At 35.2% G+C, this 21,701-nt stretch overlaps 1 protein-coding gene across 18 annotated transcripts; it reads right to left on the bottom strand.

Moving 5' to 3' along the window:
• Window positions 1-2,796: 2,796 nt before the first annotated feature.
• On the bottom strand, window positions 2,797-11,612 carry LOC115987147. 18 transcript variants are annotated; one of them, XR_004090984.1, is made up of 7 exons: window positions 11,225-11,612; window positions 10,204-11,097; window positions 8,474-8,545; window positions 5,772-5,804; window positions 4,502-5,236; window positions 3,143-4,395; window positions 2,797-3,043 (listed from the first exon to the last, which is right to left on the bottom strand). XR_004090984.1 is itself a non-coding variant. In XM_031110623.1 (5 exons), exons 2-5 carry the CDS (start codon window positions 8,539-8,541, stop codon window positions 2,925-2,927), a joined length of 276 nt encoding a protein of 91 aa, XP_030966483.1. In that variant the 5' UTR covers window positions 8,542-8,545; window positions 11,225-11,612; the 3' UTR covers window positions 2,797-2,924. The 18 variants fall into 18 exon arrangements, 3 of the variants coding, with proteins under 3 accessions (XP_030966483.1, XP_030966481.1, XP_030966482.1); XR_004090983.1 differs by lacking the exon at window positions 10,204-11,097 and adding an exon at window positions 5,924-5,975 and having other exon boundaries at window positions 2,815-3,043; XR_004090990.1 differs by lacking the exon at window positions 8,474-8,545 and having other exon boundaries at window positions 5,745-5,804.
• Between the last annotated feature and the right edge of the window lie 10,089 nt (window positions 11,613-21,701).

Below are 21,701 nucleotides of genomic sequence, written 5' to 3'. Positions count from 1 at the left end.
GCTAATATTTATTAACTTTAACGTAAACTAAAAAAAAAAAAAAATCTAATAACAATTTAATAACATTAACTATTTTTTTTGGATAAAGTAAAAATAAAATAAAATAAAAAACCTAATATGTAATTAACATAAACTTCTTAATTATGTATACTCATTTTTCTTTTTGTTCATATCAAGCTATCAACTTTTTCACAATTTAAATTATCTAATATAAAAGTGGGAGTATATATACAATTTGGTATATTTTTTCCTTTTCCTACCGTACGGTTTCTTGATGCATTCTTTCCTTCTCATGCTTACTTTACCTATGAAACTTGCATGTATATATTTGCCTTCTTCTTTTTGTTTTTTCATAAAATTCCCTTCTTCTTTTTTTTCATCAAATTGAATATGTTTTGTGTGCAGGTTGCCTTTTGTTTAAGTTATTTTTGTTAACTTTGATCTAATTTATATTCTTATTATGGTCTTCAGAATCAATTGTATATCTTTCATGAAAACTAACAAATTAATTTTAACAAAAATTTTATTCACTTTTTGAAAGATCTATTTTCCAATATGTGTAGATCCCACAGGTAGCCATGAGACCAAGATTTGAGCATCCAAATCATGATAATGAACATCACTGCACAAAGAATGGAGACAGAAAATTGATTAAATATAAAAGGATGATGTAAAAACAATGGATATTTAAGTTGATGTGAAATCTCCATAACTTCACTACCTCCCCTTGCTATCAAAGTTAATTCAATTTTCATGTGAGTATCTTTACTTAATTCTAATTCCAATTTTTTTTTTTTAATGTTAGAAATTAATATTGTTTGTAATTCTTGAATTCAGAGTTTCTTTGTGTCTATATATTTATGTGTGTGTTATTGTGAATTTTGCTTTCAATTTTTTTTTTTAATTTTATAAATTTGGGTAGTTTTAATTTGTAAATTTGGGATGATTGCTTGGGGTTAAAGTAAAAATATTAGGTCAATTTTAATCATAATTCATGCAATAGTAGGGTGTTAGATGTTGATATTAATTTTATGCTTATTTACATTAATTAACATAAACATCTTAGCATGTTTAGTGTTGATATTAATTTAACACTTTGAGATGCAAGCACTTCATTATAATTAAATATAAATATTATTATATTGGTATGTTATAATTATTATTTGTTGTTCCTCACCCTCCTTCACCTTAATTGTTTCTCTTCAATTATTAATTAGTGTTTCTTAATAAAATTATTCATGTTATAAGTTTATGACCAAAACTATGCAAAGCCCGGCTTGTTTACTACTAAAAGCTTTTAAAAATTTAAAACTTGCCATAATCTTCAAAATATTTTTACTATTTTATTTGTTATTAAATTTAATTATATTATCAAAAATATATATTTAAAAAAATTTATATATAATTCTTTTATTAAGCCATACATCGCACGGGCATAATACTAGTGTGTGTATATATATTTCAGTCATAACAACACTATTATATATATTAATGAGAAAAAAGCATTACAACAACACTAATATATAATATATACTCAATAAGACAATAATTAACAACGTAATATATTATATAGCATTATAAAAGGTTAATATACCGAAATGTAAAAATATTGACAGGCTAGGTTTTTTTTTTTTTTTTTTTTTTTTTTTTTTTTTTTTAAGGATAAACCGCATAACAAAGTAAGCAAAGTTGAAATAGCTTAGCAAAGAACGGATACCCAAGGGCTTTGGTACGTGATTTTAAGAAACACTTTTCAATTTTTAAATTATATTACACGTATTTTCACACATTTTTTTTCACCCACACGTATTTTCAAAAAAATACAAACAACATTACCAAACGGCCCTCCAAATTTTTGAGGTGAAGTACAGCGATAATGATGTATTTACAACGTAAACTAGTAAATAGTAAACGTCTTTAGTTTTTTTTTTTTTTTTATGTTTCTAAAAGCATTGGTGACAGGTTGTCTGAAAATTTTCCAAATTTTAGGATAATGATCTACTTTTTCTGTCTTACGCAATCGTTTTTCTTTTTTACATTCACATCAGTTTTTTTTTTTTAATTTTAAATCCTATTTTATTCAAATATTATTTATTTTTAATTATTTCTCTTACTTTTCAAAACATTCACTTTACTTTATCATATTTACCAAGACAAAAAAAACAAAAAAAAAACAAAAAAAAAAAACAAAAAACAAATATTTAGATAGTGAATAGTGCTCCCTAAAGATAATGAGCAACTGTAACTAAAACTCATCTTGAAAGGAAAATGGGTAAGTTGATGTAGGTAGGTTTTTGGGTGTTTTTTGGTTTTGGTTACCCATATTCACCCTTACCTTATTTTAGGTAATTGCCACCAATACTGTAAACCAAAATACAAGTCTTTACTAGTAACAAGCTAAACAGAGAGATTAGCGGTGCGAAGGGGGTGTGTACAGTTACATATACATATGTTTTGGGTTTTTGTTTTTACACTTTTTTTTTTTTTTAATGTTGATATGCTGTGATTTTGAATTTGTTAAAGGAGAATTTTGTTTTCTTAGTATTTGGAGGGCCAAGGGCTAAGGAACGGGCCATCTAATTAGGGATGGCAATGAGGCAAGACGGGACCGGAGGATGGAATTTTCATCCCCACCCCGCATGGTTGTTGCCCTTCCCCATCTCCGCCCTGCCCCAGGGTGCTAGGAAAACTACCTTGCCCCATCCCCACCCCTTAGGCCCCCGTAGGGACCCACCCCACCCCACACCTAATACAACTTTTTATATATAAATAAAAATTTTGCTACAATAATATAAATCACAACAAAACAAAATGTTTTAAAATCCAAGCATTTAAATAAACCAAGTACTTAAATAGTCTAATACATAACATAATTCAAACTCCAAATAAACATTGTCTTATAACAAATAAAAATTGACTAGTTCTTAAGAATAATTTTCGCTTTCTCCTAATGTAGTGACACCACTTTCTTCTTCATCATCAGAATCATCAAGGATGTTTTGGAATGTATTAGCTTCAATCCCATCTACAACAGATGAAGGGCCTAAAAAAAGTAAAACAAATTCAATCAAAGAGTTGAAAAGTACAATGAAGAATGCAGCAACATAAATCATTGAATAGATAAACTAGTAAATTTGATTACCTTTAATTACAGCCCATAACCAATTCTGAGCACACATCAATGTCTCCATGGTATTTACATGAAGTTTACTGTGATGTGGACTTAGCAACCTACCACTTGTGCTAAATGCTGACTCCGAAGCAACAGTTGACACTGAAATGGCTAGGATATCTCATGCAATACGTTGCAAAGTAGGACACTTAGGCCCTTTAGATTTCCACCATGCCAAAATATCAAAATCTAAAGTTCTTGACATTAGATCATCCTCAAGGTAACGCTCTAACTCCAATTTAATATTCCCACCCTTTTTTTTACTAAAATATCTTTCAAAGTCCATAAGGGAGTCATCAACTTGTGGATCCTCACCTACACAAGTGCCACAAGTACCTTCCCTACCCATTCTCCTTAAAGTATAGTCATGAATCATTTCATAACAAGTATCTCTAACCCTCTGAATTTCATTTTCAGCTTCGTCACCATAAATAAGAGGAAAATAATATTCCAACAATTCAATCTTATATCTTGAGTCTAAAATGGTTGCCACAACCATAACACCATGAATCACATTCCAATAACAGTCAAATTTTTCTAACATTTTAAATGCCATACTCCTAATCATATCACTTGGGCTTGTGAACCAAGAATTCAAAGTTACTTTTATTTCACACACCTTAGGAAAAAAAAGATTAGCTATAGGATATAAGGTACTTAAGAATAGCTCTGTAACCTTGTAAAACAATGCTAGTCTCTCACATATACTACTTGCCATCTCCCATTCTTCCTCTTTTGGAATGCACTTATAAGATGACTCCCATTGGCTCAATCAAAAAAAGACATCTCGATACTCTATAGCAATAAAAAGCATAAGATAGGTAGAGTTCCAATGAGTCTTACAATCAAAGGCTAGTTCTTTGGTACATTCAACATGTAATTGTCGAGTCGTATCAGTAAACCATTGCCTTCTTTTTGTTGATCCAGTCCAAAATCCCACACTCTCACAAACCTTCTCAATGCATGATCCAATAAAATTCAAATCATTCGGAACAATCAAATTAAGAACATGTGTTGCACAACGCATATGCAACATTGATCCATGCATAACCAGTGTATTATGTTGAAACTTGTCTAGTATAATATTTATAACTACATCATTGGTACTGCAATTGTCCACTGTCACAGTAAATAACATCCTATCAATGTTCCATTCCAACAAGGTTTGTAGAAGGACATCAGAAAACACTTCCTTTGTATGTGGAGATGGCACATAAATAAACCTAAAATGATAAATTTAAATTATTATAACTAACAGTGAAATAAGTTCATACAATATTTGAAAAGAATTTAAATAAAAAAAATGAATATATACTTTAAAAAATATACCTCATAACTTGGCTTTGTAATCTTCAAAAATCATCAATGAAGTGTGTTGTTACAACCATAAACCCTCGCTTTTTGTTTTGTGAAGTCCACATATCAGTGGTAATAACAATTCTACTCTGATTCTTTTCTATTTCATACGCTGATTTCTCCCTTTCATGATCATAGATTCTCATAATGTCCTTCTTGATTGTGTTCCTACAAACCATCTTGAACAATGGTTGTAGAGAAGTTGAATATCTTCTAAAGCCAATGTGATCGACTATAAAAAGAGGATACTCATGCAAGATGATCATACGAGGGAGTTCTTTTCTTGATTCATCTTGATCAAAATGATAAGCATTCACACTAGCTGTTGAGTCCACGTTATCTTGATCCCTCACCAAAATTTTTTGTTTCATATCGCTAATGTCCTTAAAATTTTTCCTAGGACATATTTTTAACTGGTCATGCAAATGTGTAGTGCCATTTCTAGACCCCCCCCCTACAAGCAATCTTGTACAATAGTTGCACTCAGCCTTGTCTTTCCCATTAACTTTCCTTTTCTTAAAATAATTCCACACAACTGATTTAAACCTCCCTTGTTCCTCAGTTATCTCATTGTTAGGTTGGGCATGGGCATCTTCTGTCTTATCCAACGGAGTTGTATTATTTTCATCTACCATCATTGGAGATTGATGGCTGCCAATGGGTGTGATAGTGGATTGGAGCTACCATTTTTTTCATTTGAAGTCATTCCTAAAAAAATTGTTTATGATGTTAATTTATTAACCTAGCAATCATTAAAAAAAAAAAAAAAAAAAAGTAATTTACATACACCAAAACCTAAGCTAGAAGTCTCCAACACAAACAATGTATAATGTAAAAGAAAAAAAAGTATATCACTTGTGAAAAAATTCAAGCAAATTAACTATGTGTGACCCTTTCACACATTTCAAGGAAAAATAATGTGAATAGAAAGATATAGATATAAGTATTTACCCACATTAACAAGATAAAGTCTTTAAGATTATCAATCAAATAATTTTTAAAAACTATGACTCTATCACATGGTAAAGAAAAAAAAAAGTTGGATATAAAAATACAAATATAACCCAATATACATAATGAAATCCTAGTGTGGGGCCGAATATATCAAAAACTTTCAAGAGACAAATATATTATAGTCATTTGATTGAAAAATATGAAACAATGTGCAAAAAAAAAAAAAAAAATTGAAACATTCGGAATATGATAAGAAACAAACCTACTGGAAGCACCAAGAGACCAGTACCTTTTTTTCCTTCCAACTGTGCTTCTTCAATACCTATAAACAAAAATTCCAATTTCAGATTAAAAAAAAAAAAAAACCAAAATTTAAATTGAAAAAAACTAATTTAAGAAACACTAAAACAAAAGGGAAGATAGTGAGTGAGATGAACCTACAAAGAAACGTTGCAGTGGAGTCTGGCTAATTGGCTTATGGCAGTATTTGAAACTTGAAAAACACGTATAGAGAAGGGAGAAGGGTCAGAGAGCGACAGTAGGTATTAGAATAAAAAATATTTTATCCCACGTCTTGTGTTCCACTTTAAATATTAGTGATTTAGGGTTTACTAAATTTACAATTATAGTCCTAATTAGTGCGGGGCGGGACGGGGTGGGGATAAAAATACTAAACCCATCCCTGCCTTGCCCTGGGTGCGGGGACAAAATATTGCCCCATCCTCGCCCCACCACCTTTGCGGGGCGGCGAAAACCCACGCGGAGCGGGGCGGGGCAAAATTGTCATCCCTGCATTTGATAGCTTTTTTTTTTTTTAATTTAGTTTTTTGGATTTATTATATATATATATATATATTGTAAAATTTATTTTGAGAAACATATATTGTAAATTAAACTATTTTAAATATAGAATAAAATGTAATGTTACAAACCATGCATTAGGGCGTTCAAACCCACCAATATGAATCAACAAACACCATGAGTAACATTTACAAAATTTGCAAGTCATTGAAGCTTAAGATTCAAAAACATAATGACAATTTCAAATTCATGCACATGAGTTTGAACCATAACTTACAAACTTTTTTTTCATGATATTGACAAAAAATTTTAAAAATAATAATAATAATCATCGGAAACATTTGAAAAAACATAAATATTACACCATTTTAAGTAAGAAACTACCCTTAACTAGGGTTTTACAAAAAAAAATTTAACTCATTCAACACCCACCCTATAAAACATTTAGCCTTCTTAGATTTATTCTTTATTTCTCTATAATAATTGAAGAGAAGAGAAATAAAATGTAATAGAAAGATAAAATATGTATTGCATGAAATATACTAAAAACCTATAAAACAAAACAAAACAAAACATAGAAGAAGAAGAAGAAAGAGCTCACAATAACAATAACTCTATATAAACAAATTTGAAAGTTTAACTAACCCCTAGAGAACATTTTAAACTACATGAAATCTATCTTTATGCACAAAACCTAATCAACTTGATCCATTAATAGATATGAGATGCATCAACATGAGAATATTTATTTTACAATATATAAAAATTAAATAAATTAAATAAAAAAAAAACTGAACACAAAAACCTGCGAAGTTGATAGATAGAATGGGTAGAAGAAGTGACCAGAGTTGGGATGGTGAATGTGACTACAGCATGGAAAATATAGAATATATAAATTTAAGGGAGTTTCAATGGATATAGAATTTCAAATTGCAATGAAATTGGATTTCTAATCAACCTAGAAATTGTAAGAAAAGAAGAATTATTGCTAGTAGTGGAGAGAAAATTTTGATGAGAAAAAGAAATAAAAGTTCGTGTTGAATCAACAAATACAATGACTAAAATGTGGGTTGTAGGTTTAAAAAACTTCTCACTTTAAATGTCTGCAAGAGAGAGAGACACACACAGAGGCCATTAAAAATTATGCAAAATCTATTTGAATTAAGCCTGACATTTTGCCCTAATCCAATAGTTAACTAACCCTAAAGGAACAACATAATAGGACATTTAGATAAAAATTTACTTGCCCCCCCCCCCTCTCTTTGAATGATAGAATTTGGACTCCCAACCTCTAAAATTTAGACTTTATTGGTCATTTCTAATTGGCTCTTCAAATTTTTGTAGTAAAAAAAATTTGTTAATTTACATTTGATTTTTTATTAAACCGTACACCAAATTATTTTTTATTTAACTGTGTATCGTACGTGCATAATATTAGCATTAAGTAACTTATGCTCACTTCACATTGATAATATTTAGATGACATGATGCATATAAAGTGTTAGGGTCATATATTCTATGTATTGGCTAATCCTTTGACAAAACGCACTTTACTTGTAATTAGGTAGATCTTAGTTGGGTTTAATGTGTTAAGAAGTACGTTGCTCAAACATATCTAGTGGTATCTTTAAAGTCATGAAGATTGATCCAAGAAACAAGTGAAGAAAAGCTGATTCATTAAGTCTTGACAGAAGCTCAACAAATACTACTATCAAAGTGAAATGAAGAAGCTCGACATAAGCTCAATCTATCGAGAATTACGATTTCAAAATTCTAAATCTGATATTCGGCACGGGTTGATGTATTTGTTTAGGGTTTCTTTTCTCACAACCCTAGACATATATAAGGTTTATTTTAGGAGCCATCACACACAGCTACATATTTGTGTTCAATGAATGAAATAAAAAAAAAAAAAAATAGAACTCCCCTAATTCTATAAAATGTGGAAAATTTTAAATATTAATTTTTATGTGAACTAGAACTTAAAAAACTTTAAGCTGCCATTAAAGCTAAATTTACCTCAGACCACTCTATTCAATAAGTATAATTACAAAAGCACACTAATGTAATTATTGAGACAATACAACCCTCATTCTACACCATAGATAAACTCAATTTGTGAGTTTATTCCTTCCAAAACAAAGTCTATTTTGAAAAAACTCCCTACAAAGCACAACAACGGCACTTTACCTTCTCATCTTTAGGGGTAAATACTGCTTTAACCAACTCAAAAACCTCTTCAATAGGCCTTCCAACATCAATCTGGGGATGAAAGCACAACTTTAGTTTAGCCTCTCTCTATTTACTACAACTCCAATGATTGGCCATTCTATCATGACCTCACAAACAATTGATATATACCTTGCATAAACTTCTTTGATTATTAGAAAAAGTCACAAAATTACAATTTGACAAAATTGAAAAGCATTTAAGCAACAACTGATATTGTTCACTATGAGAATGAGATTAATTTACTCATAAAAGAGAAATCTCCTCTAAACAGAGTAGGTATGTTAAACATTGAAAAATTTTGTGGTTCTCATGAAAATAGAAAAGAATCCCTTATAGCCTTGTTCGGGTTTCTCTTTTTCCTGGTAGGGGTGAAGCTGTTTGTTTTGTGGACCCATTGGTTTACTTTAGGAAGCAAAAAAAAAAAAAAAAATTTAATCAAATGGCATATTGAATGGACAAATAATAGATGAGGCTTAGGATTATAGCTAGTAGCTTCATTGTTCAATTGTCTCCAATTTTGAGTTTTTCTCCTACTCCTTACCACAAATCTTGGAAATTAAAATATGCTTCAATGTATGGCTTGCTAACAACCAAGTGTAAGAAGAAAGAAACCAACAACGATTAACAATTCCAAGATGCACATAGAAAAGAGAAACACATTTAGATTTGACTTATCTTATACTAAGTGGAATAGTCAATTACTGGGTTCCAGCATAGACATAATGTGACAAATACCACAACTGACCAGAATCCTAGACCAATGGGTATAGCTAAATGGTCTGATACTTACGCTTCTTTATTTTTCATAAATAATGCAATCATCTGATCAACTCCAGCTATATTTGTGCTTAGTGTTATATATTTTATTCACATCCAGTCCCATACCTGAAAAAAGTAGGAGGGTTTCTATAGGTTGATGACTAGCGTAAAATTTAGTGACTCTATTAGGAATGGAGTGCGACAGTTGATCCTTCACTTTCAGAAGGCTCAGCTATCTTTTGCCAAAAGACAAATTATTTGTAGAGCAAGTGCAAAACCATATTCTTTAAACACTCTAGTCCCCACTACCCCAGCATTCATTACACTGCTGGTAACTTTTTTATTTGGTAAGTATTTGATACACTGCAGGTAGCTTCAATCTACATCAAAGATATAGTCTCATAAATTATGCAATTTATGATATCTTTAGCTTTCTTTAAATGAGAGTTAAAACTTAACTGACACCATTAAAGCATGCAACACCAACAACAAACAAGTGAACAACATAGTCATGCAACATTTCTCCAAGATCAATAGCCAATTGGTAATCAAATTTTAAAATCAAAGGTTCACCAATTTTAAGGGACATTATATGATGACAAATCCAACAGGATTGCCAAGGGACATTGATATACGAAGAAAATAGATAACCTCAGATTTAATTGTCAACTACTTTCCAAACTCCTGTCTAGTGTCTAGTAGGGATATAGCACCATAAAAAATCAAATGATCCCCATCTAGGATAAGCATTCTTCTAAGACCACATGTCCACAAGCTCCTAAATCTCCTTTAGTTTGCTACCATTTCAACCAGTAGGATAACATAGAAAGAAAACTAATGACCATGTGATAGCATCTTTAGTCTTCAGCTATGTCATACAGTCATGTTTAACACTATAAGTCAATCGGCATAGAAATAGAAACTTGTACCTTGGGCAAGGTATCCAAGTAAGCACTGGGGATCTCCATCTCAGCTAGCACACTACCATTAATTTCCAAAGCCGCCTTCAATATCTGATTTGCACAGTCCCTACACTGATGCAACCTCTTCTTGTTATCCTCTGACAACCCATCCTGTGGTACTTTGGGACAGGGCAACTGTTGGGCTTTGTGGAGCCTAATTATGTTTGATCCTGTTGACGACCCAACTTGACCCGAATAATTTTGCGTGGTTTTTTAATGGGAAATTTTTTGAGGTTTAGTCCATGGAGCAGAGGCTTGGGCCGACAGGCCTATGGACAAACCTTCTAAGGGTTCGAGGGCAACGCCCTCAGGAAAAAATTTTGGCCCGTTTTGTAGCCCATTGTGAATCTTGTGCGTAGGATGTAGAAAACGTAGTTTTGGTGATTAGGGTTTGTTTTGCTGTCATGCTTGAGAGTGAGAAAACTATACTACCGCAACTTTTTGTATTTTTCCCTGATAATAGTGAAATCTCTACAACTTCATGAACGTAAGCAAATTGCCGAACCACGTAAATATTGAATTGTGTGTGTGATTGTTTTTTTTCTCTATTTTTTGTTTCTCACAGGTTGGGAATTTCGGGTTAATTCCCTACAGCAACCACCACTTCTCTTCCAACCTAATCGAAGGCCTCCCACCACACAATCCATATGTGCCTACTAAACCAACCCTTAAAGTTTTCATTATTATTATTATTATTAATTCTTTTTATATCTAACATAAAAATTCAAATCTAAAATTATAAAATTGTTGCTTTTTCTAGTAGCTTATACTAAATCAATGGAACAAATCCTTTCTTACCAACCATTTTAATGGGGCTGAATTTACTAAAAAATGGAACTAAGGCAAGTCCCTTCTCAATAACTTAAAATTTAAAACCCAACAAAACAAAACAAAGAATCTAAGAGTCAGATCATCTCAAAAAATTGATACAAATTAATTAAATATCACAAATGGTTAAGTAAAAGAAGAATAAGGCAAAAAGATGTACCTGAGCTCTGAGCACTTCTTTTGTGGGATTTGTGTGAGAACTTCCTATGATAAATCCACAAAAATAAGAAAGACAAAATAATTACAACAAGAGCAGAAGAAGCAGCAACGAGGGAGAGCAAAAACCGCATCTAATGGCGAGATTGGAGGTCAATGACAACGGCGGCGGTAGCTAGCATTGGTGGCAGAGGGTGGTTGTGCAGTGAGTGGCTGTGCAATGGGTGGCAGTGGTAGATGAGTCTGATGGAGGGGAAAAAGAGAGAAGAGGAGTGAGGGTAGAAAGAGAGATTACCGTGAGAGAGAGTGAGAATGAGAATGAGAGAGCTCATGAAATCCCTAAGTGAAAGATTAAAAGGGAAAAAATTTTGGGGAAATTTTGTGAGAGGGAAAAATTTGGGGGGGGGGGGGGGGGGAAGATGGAGAAAATAGTAAGAGTGAGAGGGAAAAAAAGAATTCACAAGATTAGAAAAATTAAATATTCTGTAAATCAACTAGACAGTAGACATCAATCTTGTTAGACAATGTGAATATCATAGAAACCACGTGCAATATGTGCTTACTATTTTATTTATATTCAAAGCTTAGTTGTTGAAAATGATTAAAAATAAATAAATATAATTATACTGAGCATTAAACAATTAAGATCAGAATGAAAATTTGGGGAAAAAATGTTTTTGCATGTGGGAAATTTGGTGTGGGAATGATAAAAAAAATATTGGGAAAATTTAACTTTTAGGATTAAAAAAAAAAAAAAAAAATTGTCTAATAATATTGCAATAGAATTATAAAAATGTTGCAACAGAAAAATTCCATGTCAGCATTTAAATAAATAATAAATCACATAAAAATTAAAAAAAATTAATTTCTAAACTTTTTTAAAAATAAAATAAGATAATTAAATTAATTTTTTTTATTCCTTTCATTATTATTAATTTTTTGGAAGAACATGTTTATGTTCTTTGTGTTCTTCCCAAAATATAACTCATATTCTTAAATCAATAACAATTAATCAAAATAACATTTTATTAAGCATTTTCTTACACAATCACACACTCAAAAGAAAACTTTAGCCCTAAAACCTCCTTCTCAAACCGGTTTTCCAACTCTTCTAAGACATTCTCAATCCTTCCTCTCTCTAACTTTTCCAAAAATATTAGATCTCTCTCTAACTCCATGACCGAGCACTACCACCTTCACTCATCACATCGCCACCACCAGATCTCTCTTTAACTCCATGATCGAGCACTTCCATCTTTGCTCTTCGCTTATCGCTCATCGATCCGCTCTCTATATCTCTCAATTTTGCTCAAAATTAGACCCAAATGTCTCAAACTTCTCCTCTCTCAGATCGATTTCTCTCTCTCTCTCTCTCTTAAATCGGTGGGTCTCTCTATCTCGCTCAGATCAATGTCTCTCTCTCAAAGATTGGTGTTTCACTCTCTCTCTCGCTTAAATAAATTTCTCTCTTAGTGGGTCTCTCTCTTGATGGATCTCTCTCTTTTTGCCTCATCCCTCCATAGTGGTGGTGGTTGGTGGTTGTGGAAGTGGTGGTTAGTTGGGTTTGGTGGTGAGTCATGGGGTGGGTTTGTTGATTGCTTGGTTTTGGTCTCAATGGGTTTTGGGGTTTGGATTTGAGATGTTTTGGTGTTTGTTAGGTTTTGTTCTCAATGGGTTTTGGTGCTTGGTTGCTAAGAAAGTGCAAGAAAAGAAACAAAAAAAAAAAAAATCAGACTCAAATGTCTCAAACTTCTCCTCTCTCAGATCGGTTTCTCTCTCTCTCTCTCAGATCGATGTCTCTCTCTCTCAAAGATTGGTGCTTTACTCCTTCTTTCGCTCAAATAAATGTCTCTCTTTTAGTGGGTCTCTCTCTCTTGATCGATCTCTCTCTTTTTGCCTCATCCCTCCATGGTGGTTGTGGAAGTGGTGGTCAGTTGGGTCCCGTGGTGAGTCATGGGGTGGGTTTGTTGATTGCTTGGTTTTGGTCTCAATGGGTTTTGGTGTTTTGGATTTGAGATGTTTTGGTGTTTTAGTGTTTGCTGGGTTTTGTTCTCAATAGGTTTTGGTGTTTGGTTGCTAAGAAAATGTAAGAAAAGAAACAAAAAAATTGACTAATCCAAGTTTATATCTGTGGCAGTGAGGATGCGTGGTGGTGGTAGTGGGAAGATCGATCATTGGGTTTTGAGAGTGACGAGAGATTTTGAGAGTAAGAGAGAGTGTGTGTTTATTTATTTATTTATTTTTGAGAGGGAGAAAAATGGATGAGAAATGAAAAGGTTGGATGTTAAAGTGATAGGTTTAGGTAAGGAAAAAAAAAAAAAAATTGGACCAATGAAAATTTTAAAATATTTATTTTTGGTTATTGCCAACGATGGTGATGGCAGCTAATGACGGTCGGGAAATCTTTCTAGCAATGTCGGCAAAGGATGTTAGTGGTGACCAGTGGTAAAGGATTGGTGATGAAAATGCTTATACAAAAAGAGAGACAGAGAAAGGGTTTTTTCTTAGAGCTAACAACAGAGGGATACATTGGAAAATGAAAAGAGGAGGGAAATGAAAAGAATGGCGCTTAGGCCAAAACAATAGAGGGATACATTGGACCAGACGCTAGCAATTAAAAAGTCTTTTGCGGCAGTCCAAACCGCCGCTATAACTAAGAAAAAGCACCACAAAAAAGTATCTATTGCGGCGGTCATCCAACCCGCCACTATAAGTAATAGAAATGTCGCTAAAACTTATATATTGCGGCGGTTTTATATACTGTTGCAAAAAGGTATATTTATTGCAACGGGTTTATGGAGAGCCACTATAGCTAAGTCTAACGCCGCTAAAACACGTATATTGTGACGGTTTATATAGCGTCGCTGTAGTACGCTGCAAAAGGCTAGATCTATTGCGGCGGTCTAATAAAACACCGCAATATATCTCATCTACAGCGACAGGCCAAAAAAGCGCCACAATATGTGATATATAGTAGTAGTTTTCACAATAGCTGCAAAAAAACCCATCACAATAACTCGATTTTCTTTTAGTGGGTCTATAGCAGCATTTAAAATGCCACTATAGCAGTATTTTAAAAAATATATATATAGGGGTCTATAGCAACGTTTAAAACCCCACTATAGTAGCAATTTATAAAAAATAAAAAAAATTAAGAGTCTATTGCAGTGTTTAAAACACCACTATAGGCCTGTAGTTACGATACAATAGTGGCATTTTGTACCGCCACTATAGCCCAAAGGGATCTGTAGTGGTGTTTTTAGGACTTCTTTTGGGCTATCATGGTGTTTTTAGGACTTCTTTTGCACTATAGTGATGCTTTTAGGACTTCTAGTGGCGTTTCACGAATGTCACTCTAGACCCAGTTTTTTTTAATGTTCACTCCAACCAAATAATGGAAAAATAATATTTTTCATCCCCCATTTTCCATCATCTCCCTTTTCGCCCCAACCAAACATAAATTTTGAATTCAATGAATCTTGTAATATAAAAAAAATTTATACAATTTTTTTCACAATTGTTAAGATCTCTCTCTCAGTTGTGTCGCATGTTTGCGAATGTTTATGGTTGTTTGGCCATGGGTTTGGGTATTGCTATTCTTCTGGGTATGTGGCCATGTATGTATGTAGGTAGATGTGAATGAGTGTAATGTGTGCTCTGTTTGTATGTTTTTGATTTGGGATTTTGGGTTTACTGTTTCTTATTGCGGAGGCTGTGAAAATGGGTTTGCAAGAAGTAAGGCTTGCCATAGTTACAAATTTTTTTTTTTTTTTTTTTTTAGTGTTCTATCTCTTTTCGTCTCATAAATCTCGGGTTTGTGGACTTATTTGTGCTATTTGATTTCTGTAGTTTTGGATTGTGGTTTGTGTTTTGGGTTTTGATATGTAGTGTGTATGGACAATTGTAGATTCTGGACTTGGAGGAGCCTATTTCAAAGATGAAGATTATACACGTAGCTGACACCAAAGGGAAGGTACTAAATTATGTGAAGAATTAGTACTAATTTGTAACAGAAATTTATGTGAAGAATAAATGTACACTCAATAAAATTTTTTGTATATGTAGTAAGACACTAATTAATCTTTTTTATTTGGGGCTTGGAAAGGGATCCACCTGCACTTTTGTAGAATCAATGAGGTGTACACCTCATTGATGTCTGAGAAAGGTTTCGTATAGATGGGTGAGATTTTTAATCCATAAACATGTGCTTTTTAGTTTTTACTATAAGTAAAACGGATGGTGTTTGGTGTTTTGATTTCTTATTCTCTTAGAAGAACACAACATTGGTTTCTGTTTGCTTAGTGTATTACACGATTTCCTGTTATTTTGGCGAAAAGAAATCCAATGAACTATTTAAACTTAAATAAAAATAAAAATAAAAACAAATGATTCATCCTGTTCTGTTCTTTAGTCATAGGTTCTGCTCTATTGTTACACTTTCATGCCTTTAGCAAATCTTTTGGGTAAGTCCTAGCGCGTTTTGTCTTCTGAAGCGCCAAGTGAACTTACTTCTGTTATTTGTTCTTCCTGATTATTGTGATATCTTGGCATTAAGCCTTAAGTCAAAAGTCATTGGATGCATATGTGACTTACCAATACAAAAATTAATCTCTTTTTTTTTGGTTTTCTTCTCCTAGTGTCTTTTCTCATTTTCAATTTTGTAAAATCATTTGCATCATAACTATAGGTGCTATGGTTAATAATCAGTTCCGATTGGCTGCTTCAGTGTAGACATCTGTGAAGAGAAATTTTCAGCACATTTTTGGTGCTGTTATGATATACTAAAGGTATGCTTGTGCCCATATTTTATTTTATTTTTAATTCTTCCCTGAATTCTGATAGCTTTTGGACATGTTATTTGGGTAATATCTACGTAGGTGGAGTGGATCTTTGGTAGTGATGTATCTAAAATTAAAGATGTTCATTCTTTCTCCTTTTCTGATTCTTTTGAGTAGAAATATATACAGAATAATAATAGTGGCAGGACTTAATCATCGAAATTCTTAAATATGCAAGGAAGCGTTTGAATAATAGTAGAGGGTTTTTTGCAGCACAAAATCATGTAGTCATGCAAATAGTCTATCTCAGCAGATGTTGATGCTGCTGAAATTTATAAGAACACTAACTGGCCAGCCATAAATTAAAAATCATTAATTTTTGGTTTGTTAATATGACCTTTTGGTTTAGCCATGAAATTTAAAAAAATTTGCAGCAGTGTTTTTATGGCGGAGTAAAATGAGAAAATGCTTTGAGATGATTCAAAGTGGCATATGCATATAAGTTTCTAACATAGACAAAACAAGTTACAGGAATAGAATATCATAACTCTTTTCTTTTTAGTGCACTATGTTCATATACTACTAACACTAGTAAACCAACCGTATTCTCCAGAGTGATATACATGACTCTGGGGGTTATCTTGGTGTTAAAATGAAAGTTTAGAGTGTAGTGTAGGGCTAAATAGAGTTTAATGGTAGAAGGGGGGACCTATGAATGGTAGAGTTTAATATTATTATTTTCCCCTCCTTATGCTACATGACAATCCTTTTACCTCTTTATTTTACATACTGTTTATCCCAATCAACAAAAGAGCCTTCAGTGTTTAAAAACACTTCTACAATTAAAATTCTATTACCAACAGTTTCTAGAATTTGAAAAAAGTTTCATTATTTATTTTAAATTATTTGTGTGGGGCCCAAATGATTTATGGGCCAGGCCCATCTACCCGGGGAAAATCCGAAGGCCCAAGCCGAGGAGGGCTACGGCCCAAGCTCGACAAAATAGCCTATGGATACCGCCGAGGACAGCTCAGTCCTCGGCAGACCCAAAGTCCCCCCCCTGAAAGAAGGGTAAAAACGGTATAGGACTGAAACTAGGAAGAAAGATCTAAAATATCCAGGGAAAGCTGCCCTTACTGCCATTCAGTGCTCTGAACCTGACAGAGCCGCATTCTTTGGCTTTTACAACCACCCCCAACGACTTTGAATATGGGCTGATGGGACAAGTATCAATCTTGGAAAGGTTGACCCTATACGTGGACGAAGGACAGTGGACGCGATCTAGTATAAAAGGAAAAGTAAGTAATCTATAGAGGGGGTTGGGAAAAATGGCCAAAAACCAGAGCCTCCCAGCCCACCTCCAGGAGAAAGACTCTAGGGGTGAAGGAAAACTTAAACTTGTACGAACACCGCGAAAAACCCACCGCCTGTCAACCAGGGCCTAGCCTTTCAAACCCACGCTCTACAAATGATATTGTTAGGGGCCTTTTTACGTGCGAACCCGACACTGTTACGGTCCGCCACGAATCGCGTCCTTACAATTGGCGCCGTCTGTGGGAAGGCTTGTGTGTTGGTATAGGATGTGGGTCGATAGAGTTTCTTCGTTATTTCTAACCGTTGGTTATAGAGTTCTAGTATAAAGTTCTGCTAGGGGCTATGTTTCTTGACTAGGGGCTTGGCTGAGGAGCTAACTCCCTTAAAGCCAAGGTCTCCCATAAAGAGCAAACTAGGCACTTGATAGCGTTAATCGTATGGATAAACTCTAGGGGCTTGGTTGAGGAGCTAACTCCCCTAAAGCCAAGATCCCACACGAAGAGAAAACTAGGTTTTGGACAGAACCAGGGCATTGCAAAGTCCTCGGACTCAAGCCTGTGGGGAAACCAACTACCTGGATGAGAGAAAACTAGGTTTTGGACAGAACCAGGGCATTGTATGGTCCACGGACTCAAGCCTATGGGGAAACCAACTACCTGGATGAGGAAAACTAGGTTTTGGACAAAACCAGGGCATTGTATGGTCCACGGACTCGAGCCTATGGGGAAACCAACTACCTGGATGAGGAAAACTAGGTTTTGGACAGAACCAGGGCATTGTATGGTCCACGGACTCAAGCCTATGGGGAAACCAACTACCTGGATGATGGAAAACTAGGTTTTGGACAGAACCAGGGCATTGTAAAGTCCTCGGACTCAAGCCTATGGGGAAACCAACTACCTGGATGATGGAAAACTAGGTTTTGGACAGAACCAGGGCATTGCAAAGTCCTCGGACTCAAGCCTGTGGGAAAACCAACTACCTGGATGAGAGAAAACTAGGTTTTGGACAGAACAGGGCACCATTGCATGGTCCTCGGACTCAAGCCTATGGGGAAACCAACTACCTGGATGAGGAAAACTAAAAAAAAAAAAAAAAAAAAAAAAAAAAAAAAAAAATGGCACATAAACCTCAAAATCCATCCGAAAAGAACTCTGCGTTGACGGATGGGTTAAATACCTTGATTGCGCGGATTCCTCGGTCTACCCTCTGATCCCCAGTATCAAAGGGGTTGATACGATACGGCGCAACGTATTACCCAAAAGCACAACCAAAGTCCCTCGCTACTCGGCTACCCTCTCGGACGAATTACTTAGAGTTTATCGCTCTCGGACATCGCTCTAGCATGCATCACGCAGCACTCAGCGGTTATCCTGGTTAGTTCCAAGAGTTTGATTTATTGATGATTAACCTTGTTATACTTGATAATACTTGTGAGTTTAAACCAATAGGAATCTGTGTTAAAGCATTTTTCTGCCCGGAGTATCATTAAGGGCAAGCTTATATTTAATATTCATGCATAAAGTAGTTGTTACGGAGAAGAAAGATATGTATAGAGAAATAGACACATATTTTATTAAGACAAAGGAACAGTACAGTGTACAATGAAAAACTGAAACAAAGCCTACATTGAAGCTAACTACGTATGTAACGAAAAATACAAGAGAGTGAAGATAAAGCCGAGGAGGTAGCACAGAGGAGAAGTTGGCTACTGCCTCGAGACCTTATTCCTCCTCAATGCCTTTGCACGCCCATAACTCAAGCAGCAAAAGAACCCAACTCGGGGCCTGCACCGGTGGAGAAAAGGTGCAGGGAACCTGACCTCAGGCTAACACCATCTACAGAAAGGGTGCAGGGAGCCGGAAGTTGGGGAGCCCCCGCAAAAATTTGCCTGCCACAGGGCAGACGGCGCTGATCGCGGAAATTCCTTTTTCTGACCTACGAAAAATCTGGCATGACCAAAACCTGCTTCGGATTTTGACTAAAAGAAAGAGGAATACCATCTTCCTCCTGTCAAGACGGAGGACTGGCTTGAATCTGTGCCATCCTTGTCCGTACCATATTACCTTGAGGATTCGGTGCCTTTGGAGCGTGCGGAGACCTTTCATCCCCATCCGCGCCTCAAACATCTTGCTTTGAGGCAGTGGCACTAGAAAGAGAGATCACGGATATGGAAGAAATATGGTTCTGAAGGGAACAGGAGAGGTCATGTGCAAGTGAAGTGATCCTCTATCCCATTTATACCCAGAAGTAAACTGGTGGCATTTAATTCACGCAGCGTCCCAAGGAACGCTACAGACAAAACGTCTCTGACTCGATTTCCCACGTCGTCTGCAACCCTGAGGATAGAGGAGTCTCGAGAAGGCGCACCTTGAACACTGGGACGCCAAAAAGTACCGCGTGATCAAAGACTACGGAAATACCTCTTAATTTGTGGGCCCAGTAAATTCGCGGCCCAAGCCCGTTCAGCATATGGGCCCAGGGACAGAACCAAGGCCTTGCATGGTCCTCGGACTCAAGCCTATGGGGAAACCAAGTACAAAAAAGAAAAAAAATCACAAGTTTTTGACAGAACCAAGGCCTTGCATGGTCTTCGGACTCAAGCCTATGGGGAAACCAAGTACAAAAAAAAAAAAAAAAAAAAAAAAAAAATCACAAGTTTTGGACAGAACCAAGGCCTTGCATGGTCCTCGGACTCAAGCCTATGGGGAAACCAAGTACAAAAAAGAAAAATTACAAGTTTTGGACAGAACCAAGGCCTTGCATGGTCCTCGGACTCAAGCCTATGGGGAAACCAAGTACAAAAAAGAAAAATCACAAGTTTTGGACAGAACCAAGGCCTTGCATGGTCCTCGGACTCAAGCCTATGGGGAAACCAAGTACAAAAAAGAAAAATCACAAGTTTTGGACAGAACCAAGGCCTTGCACCTTGCTTGGGTCCTCGGACTCAAGCCTATGGGGAAACCAAGTACAAAAAAAAAAAATCACAAGTTTTGGACAGAACCAAGGCCTTGTATGGTCCTCGGACCCAAGCCAATGGGGAAACCAAATACTTTGATAAGAAAAGGTTTGAATTTCGTAAGAGGGATTACTTGATAAAAATGTCAGGTCACTTCATCCACGGCTTAAACACCAAAAAAGGTCAGGACCAATAAAGTTGTGAGGAAGGTGGTGAAACGCCCCAGCATTTAGTCGTATCAAAAGGCTGTTCATTTGGTGGGTGATATATCTTCAAATGGTTATTCCTCACACGGCATCAAACCTTCGTTTTACTCCTCGGCTAGCATGGGGTAAGTACTACTTTTGACTGGTCGGCCTTATTGTGCCAAGCATTTCTATTAAAGTTATGGCGATATCTTTTTATTATCAAGTATTTTGGTCTTAGTCGTCATTGATTTAGATGCTATATTATTGTGCCGAGCAGTATTTGTAAATTTTTTTTAAAAAAAAAAGGCATAGAGACAAAACATGCGAAATAAAATAACAACGATTTTTATTAATAAGAAAAATTATTACAACGTACAAAGAGGGGCTCAAACGAGCCTATACAAAATGTGAACTGCCTAAGCAACAATTACATCCGTAGTACAGATAAGTAAACTGTCAGGCGTCTTTTAAACTCGTCTTCAAAGTCTCTTCAATCTCTGCCTCAATACTGCTCATATTACGATAAGAACCTTCTTTGGGAAAAAATGGCGGAGAAGGAAATAGTAAGGAAGAAATCAATGAAGAAGATGGAGGAGATGAATGAAGAAGATGGAGGACATGAGTAAAGAAGGAGGAGAAGAAGAGAGAAGAGATGAAAAGAAAGAAAAAGGAGCAAAAGAGGGAGAAGTGAAAGCACCAGGATGGATCTGGTGCTGGGAAGACTAAGAAAGGGAGACGGAGGATAGCACCAGTGAAGGAAGAGAGGAAGAAGTAGAGACACTTAGTCCCTACCTCGATCCTGACTCCCAACACACTGGAGCCATACTAGGTATGCTCATAGGAGAGCGGTTGGTACTGATGATGGGTGTTCTCGACTCAGTCACGCCGAAAGTTTGACGTGACAAGTCCCTGCTTCGAATTTTGACTAAAAGCAGGGTGAGGTTGATTTTGAGTCTTCGCCACCCCTGTCCCGATCGAGTCATAATGAGCTTTATTGGAACATGGTGTTTATGGGAGAGGTCTGGCTCCTGCATCACTCGTTGTTAAGGTAAAGTGTATCACGATTTAGTTTGTGAACCAGTGGGAAAAATGAACCCTAGAGGAGGCCAAGTATTTCAAATCTCAGAAGGATGAAAAGGAATTCTTTACAAAAAACAATAACCTCCTCCTTTCCTTCTTATACAGAGGGTGGAGCGGGAGACATTTAATAGGTTCAGATCTCCAAAGGAATCTGCCAACACC

The sequence above is a fragment of the Quercus lobata genome, chromosome 4 (assembly GCF_001633185.2).
Source record: "Quercus lobata isolate SW786 chromosome 4, ValleyOak3.0 Primary Assembly, whole genome shotgun sequence".
NCBI lineage: Eukaryota > Viridiplantae > Streptophyta > Magnoliopsida > Fagales > Fagaceae > Quercus > Quercus lobata.
This window is presented reverse-complemented; position numbering and strand designations above follow the sequence as displayed.

Coding starts and splice junctions, on each gene's coding strand:
- LOC115987147 (XM_031110621.1), bottom strand. CDS start 11,354: ATGCGGTTTTTGCTCTCCCTCGTTGCTGCTTCTTCTGCTCTTGTTGTA. Junction 5,805..11,224: donor AAGAAGTGCTCAGAGCTCAG/GTACATCTTTTT, acceptor TTTTGTTTATAG/GTATTGAAGAAGCACAGTTG. Junction 3,044..5,744: donor TCTCTTGGTGCTTCCAGTAG/GTTTGTTTCTTA, acceptor TACTTTTTTTAG/GCCCTTCATCTGTTGTAGAT.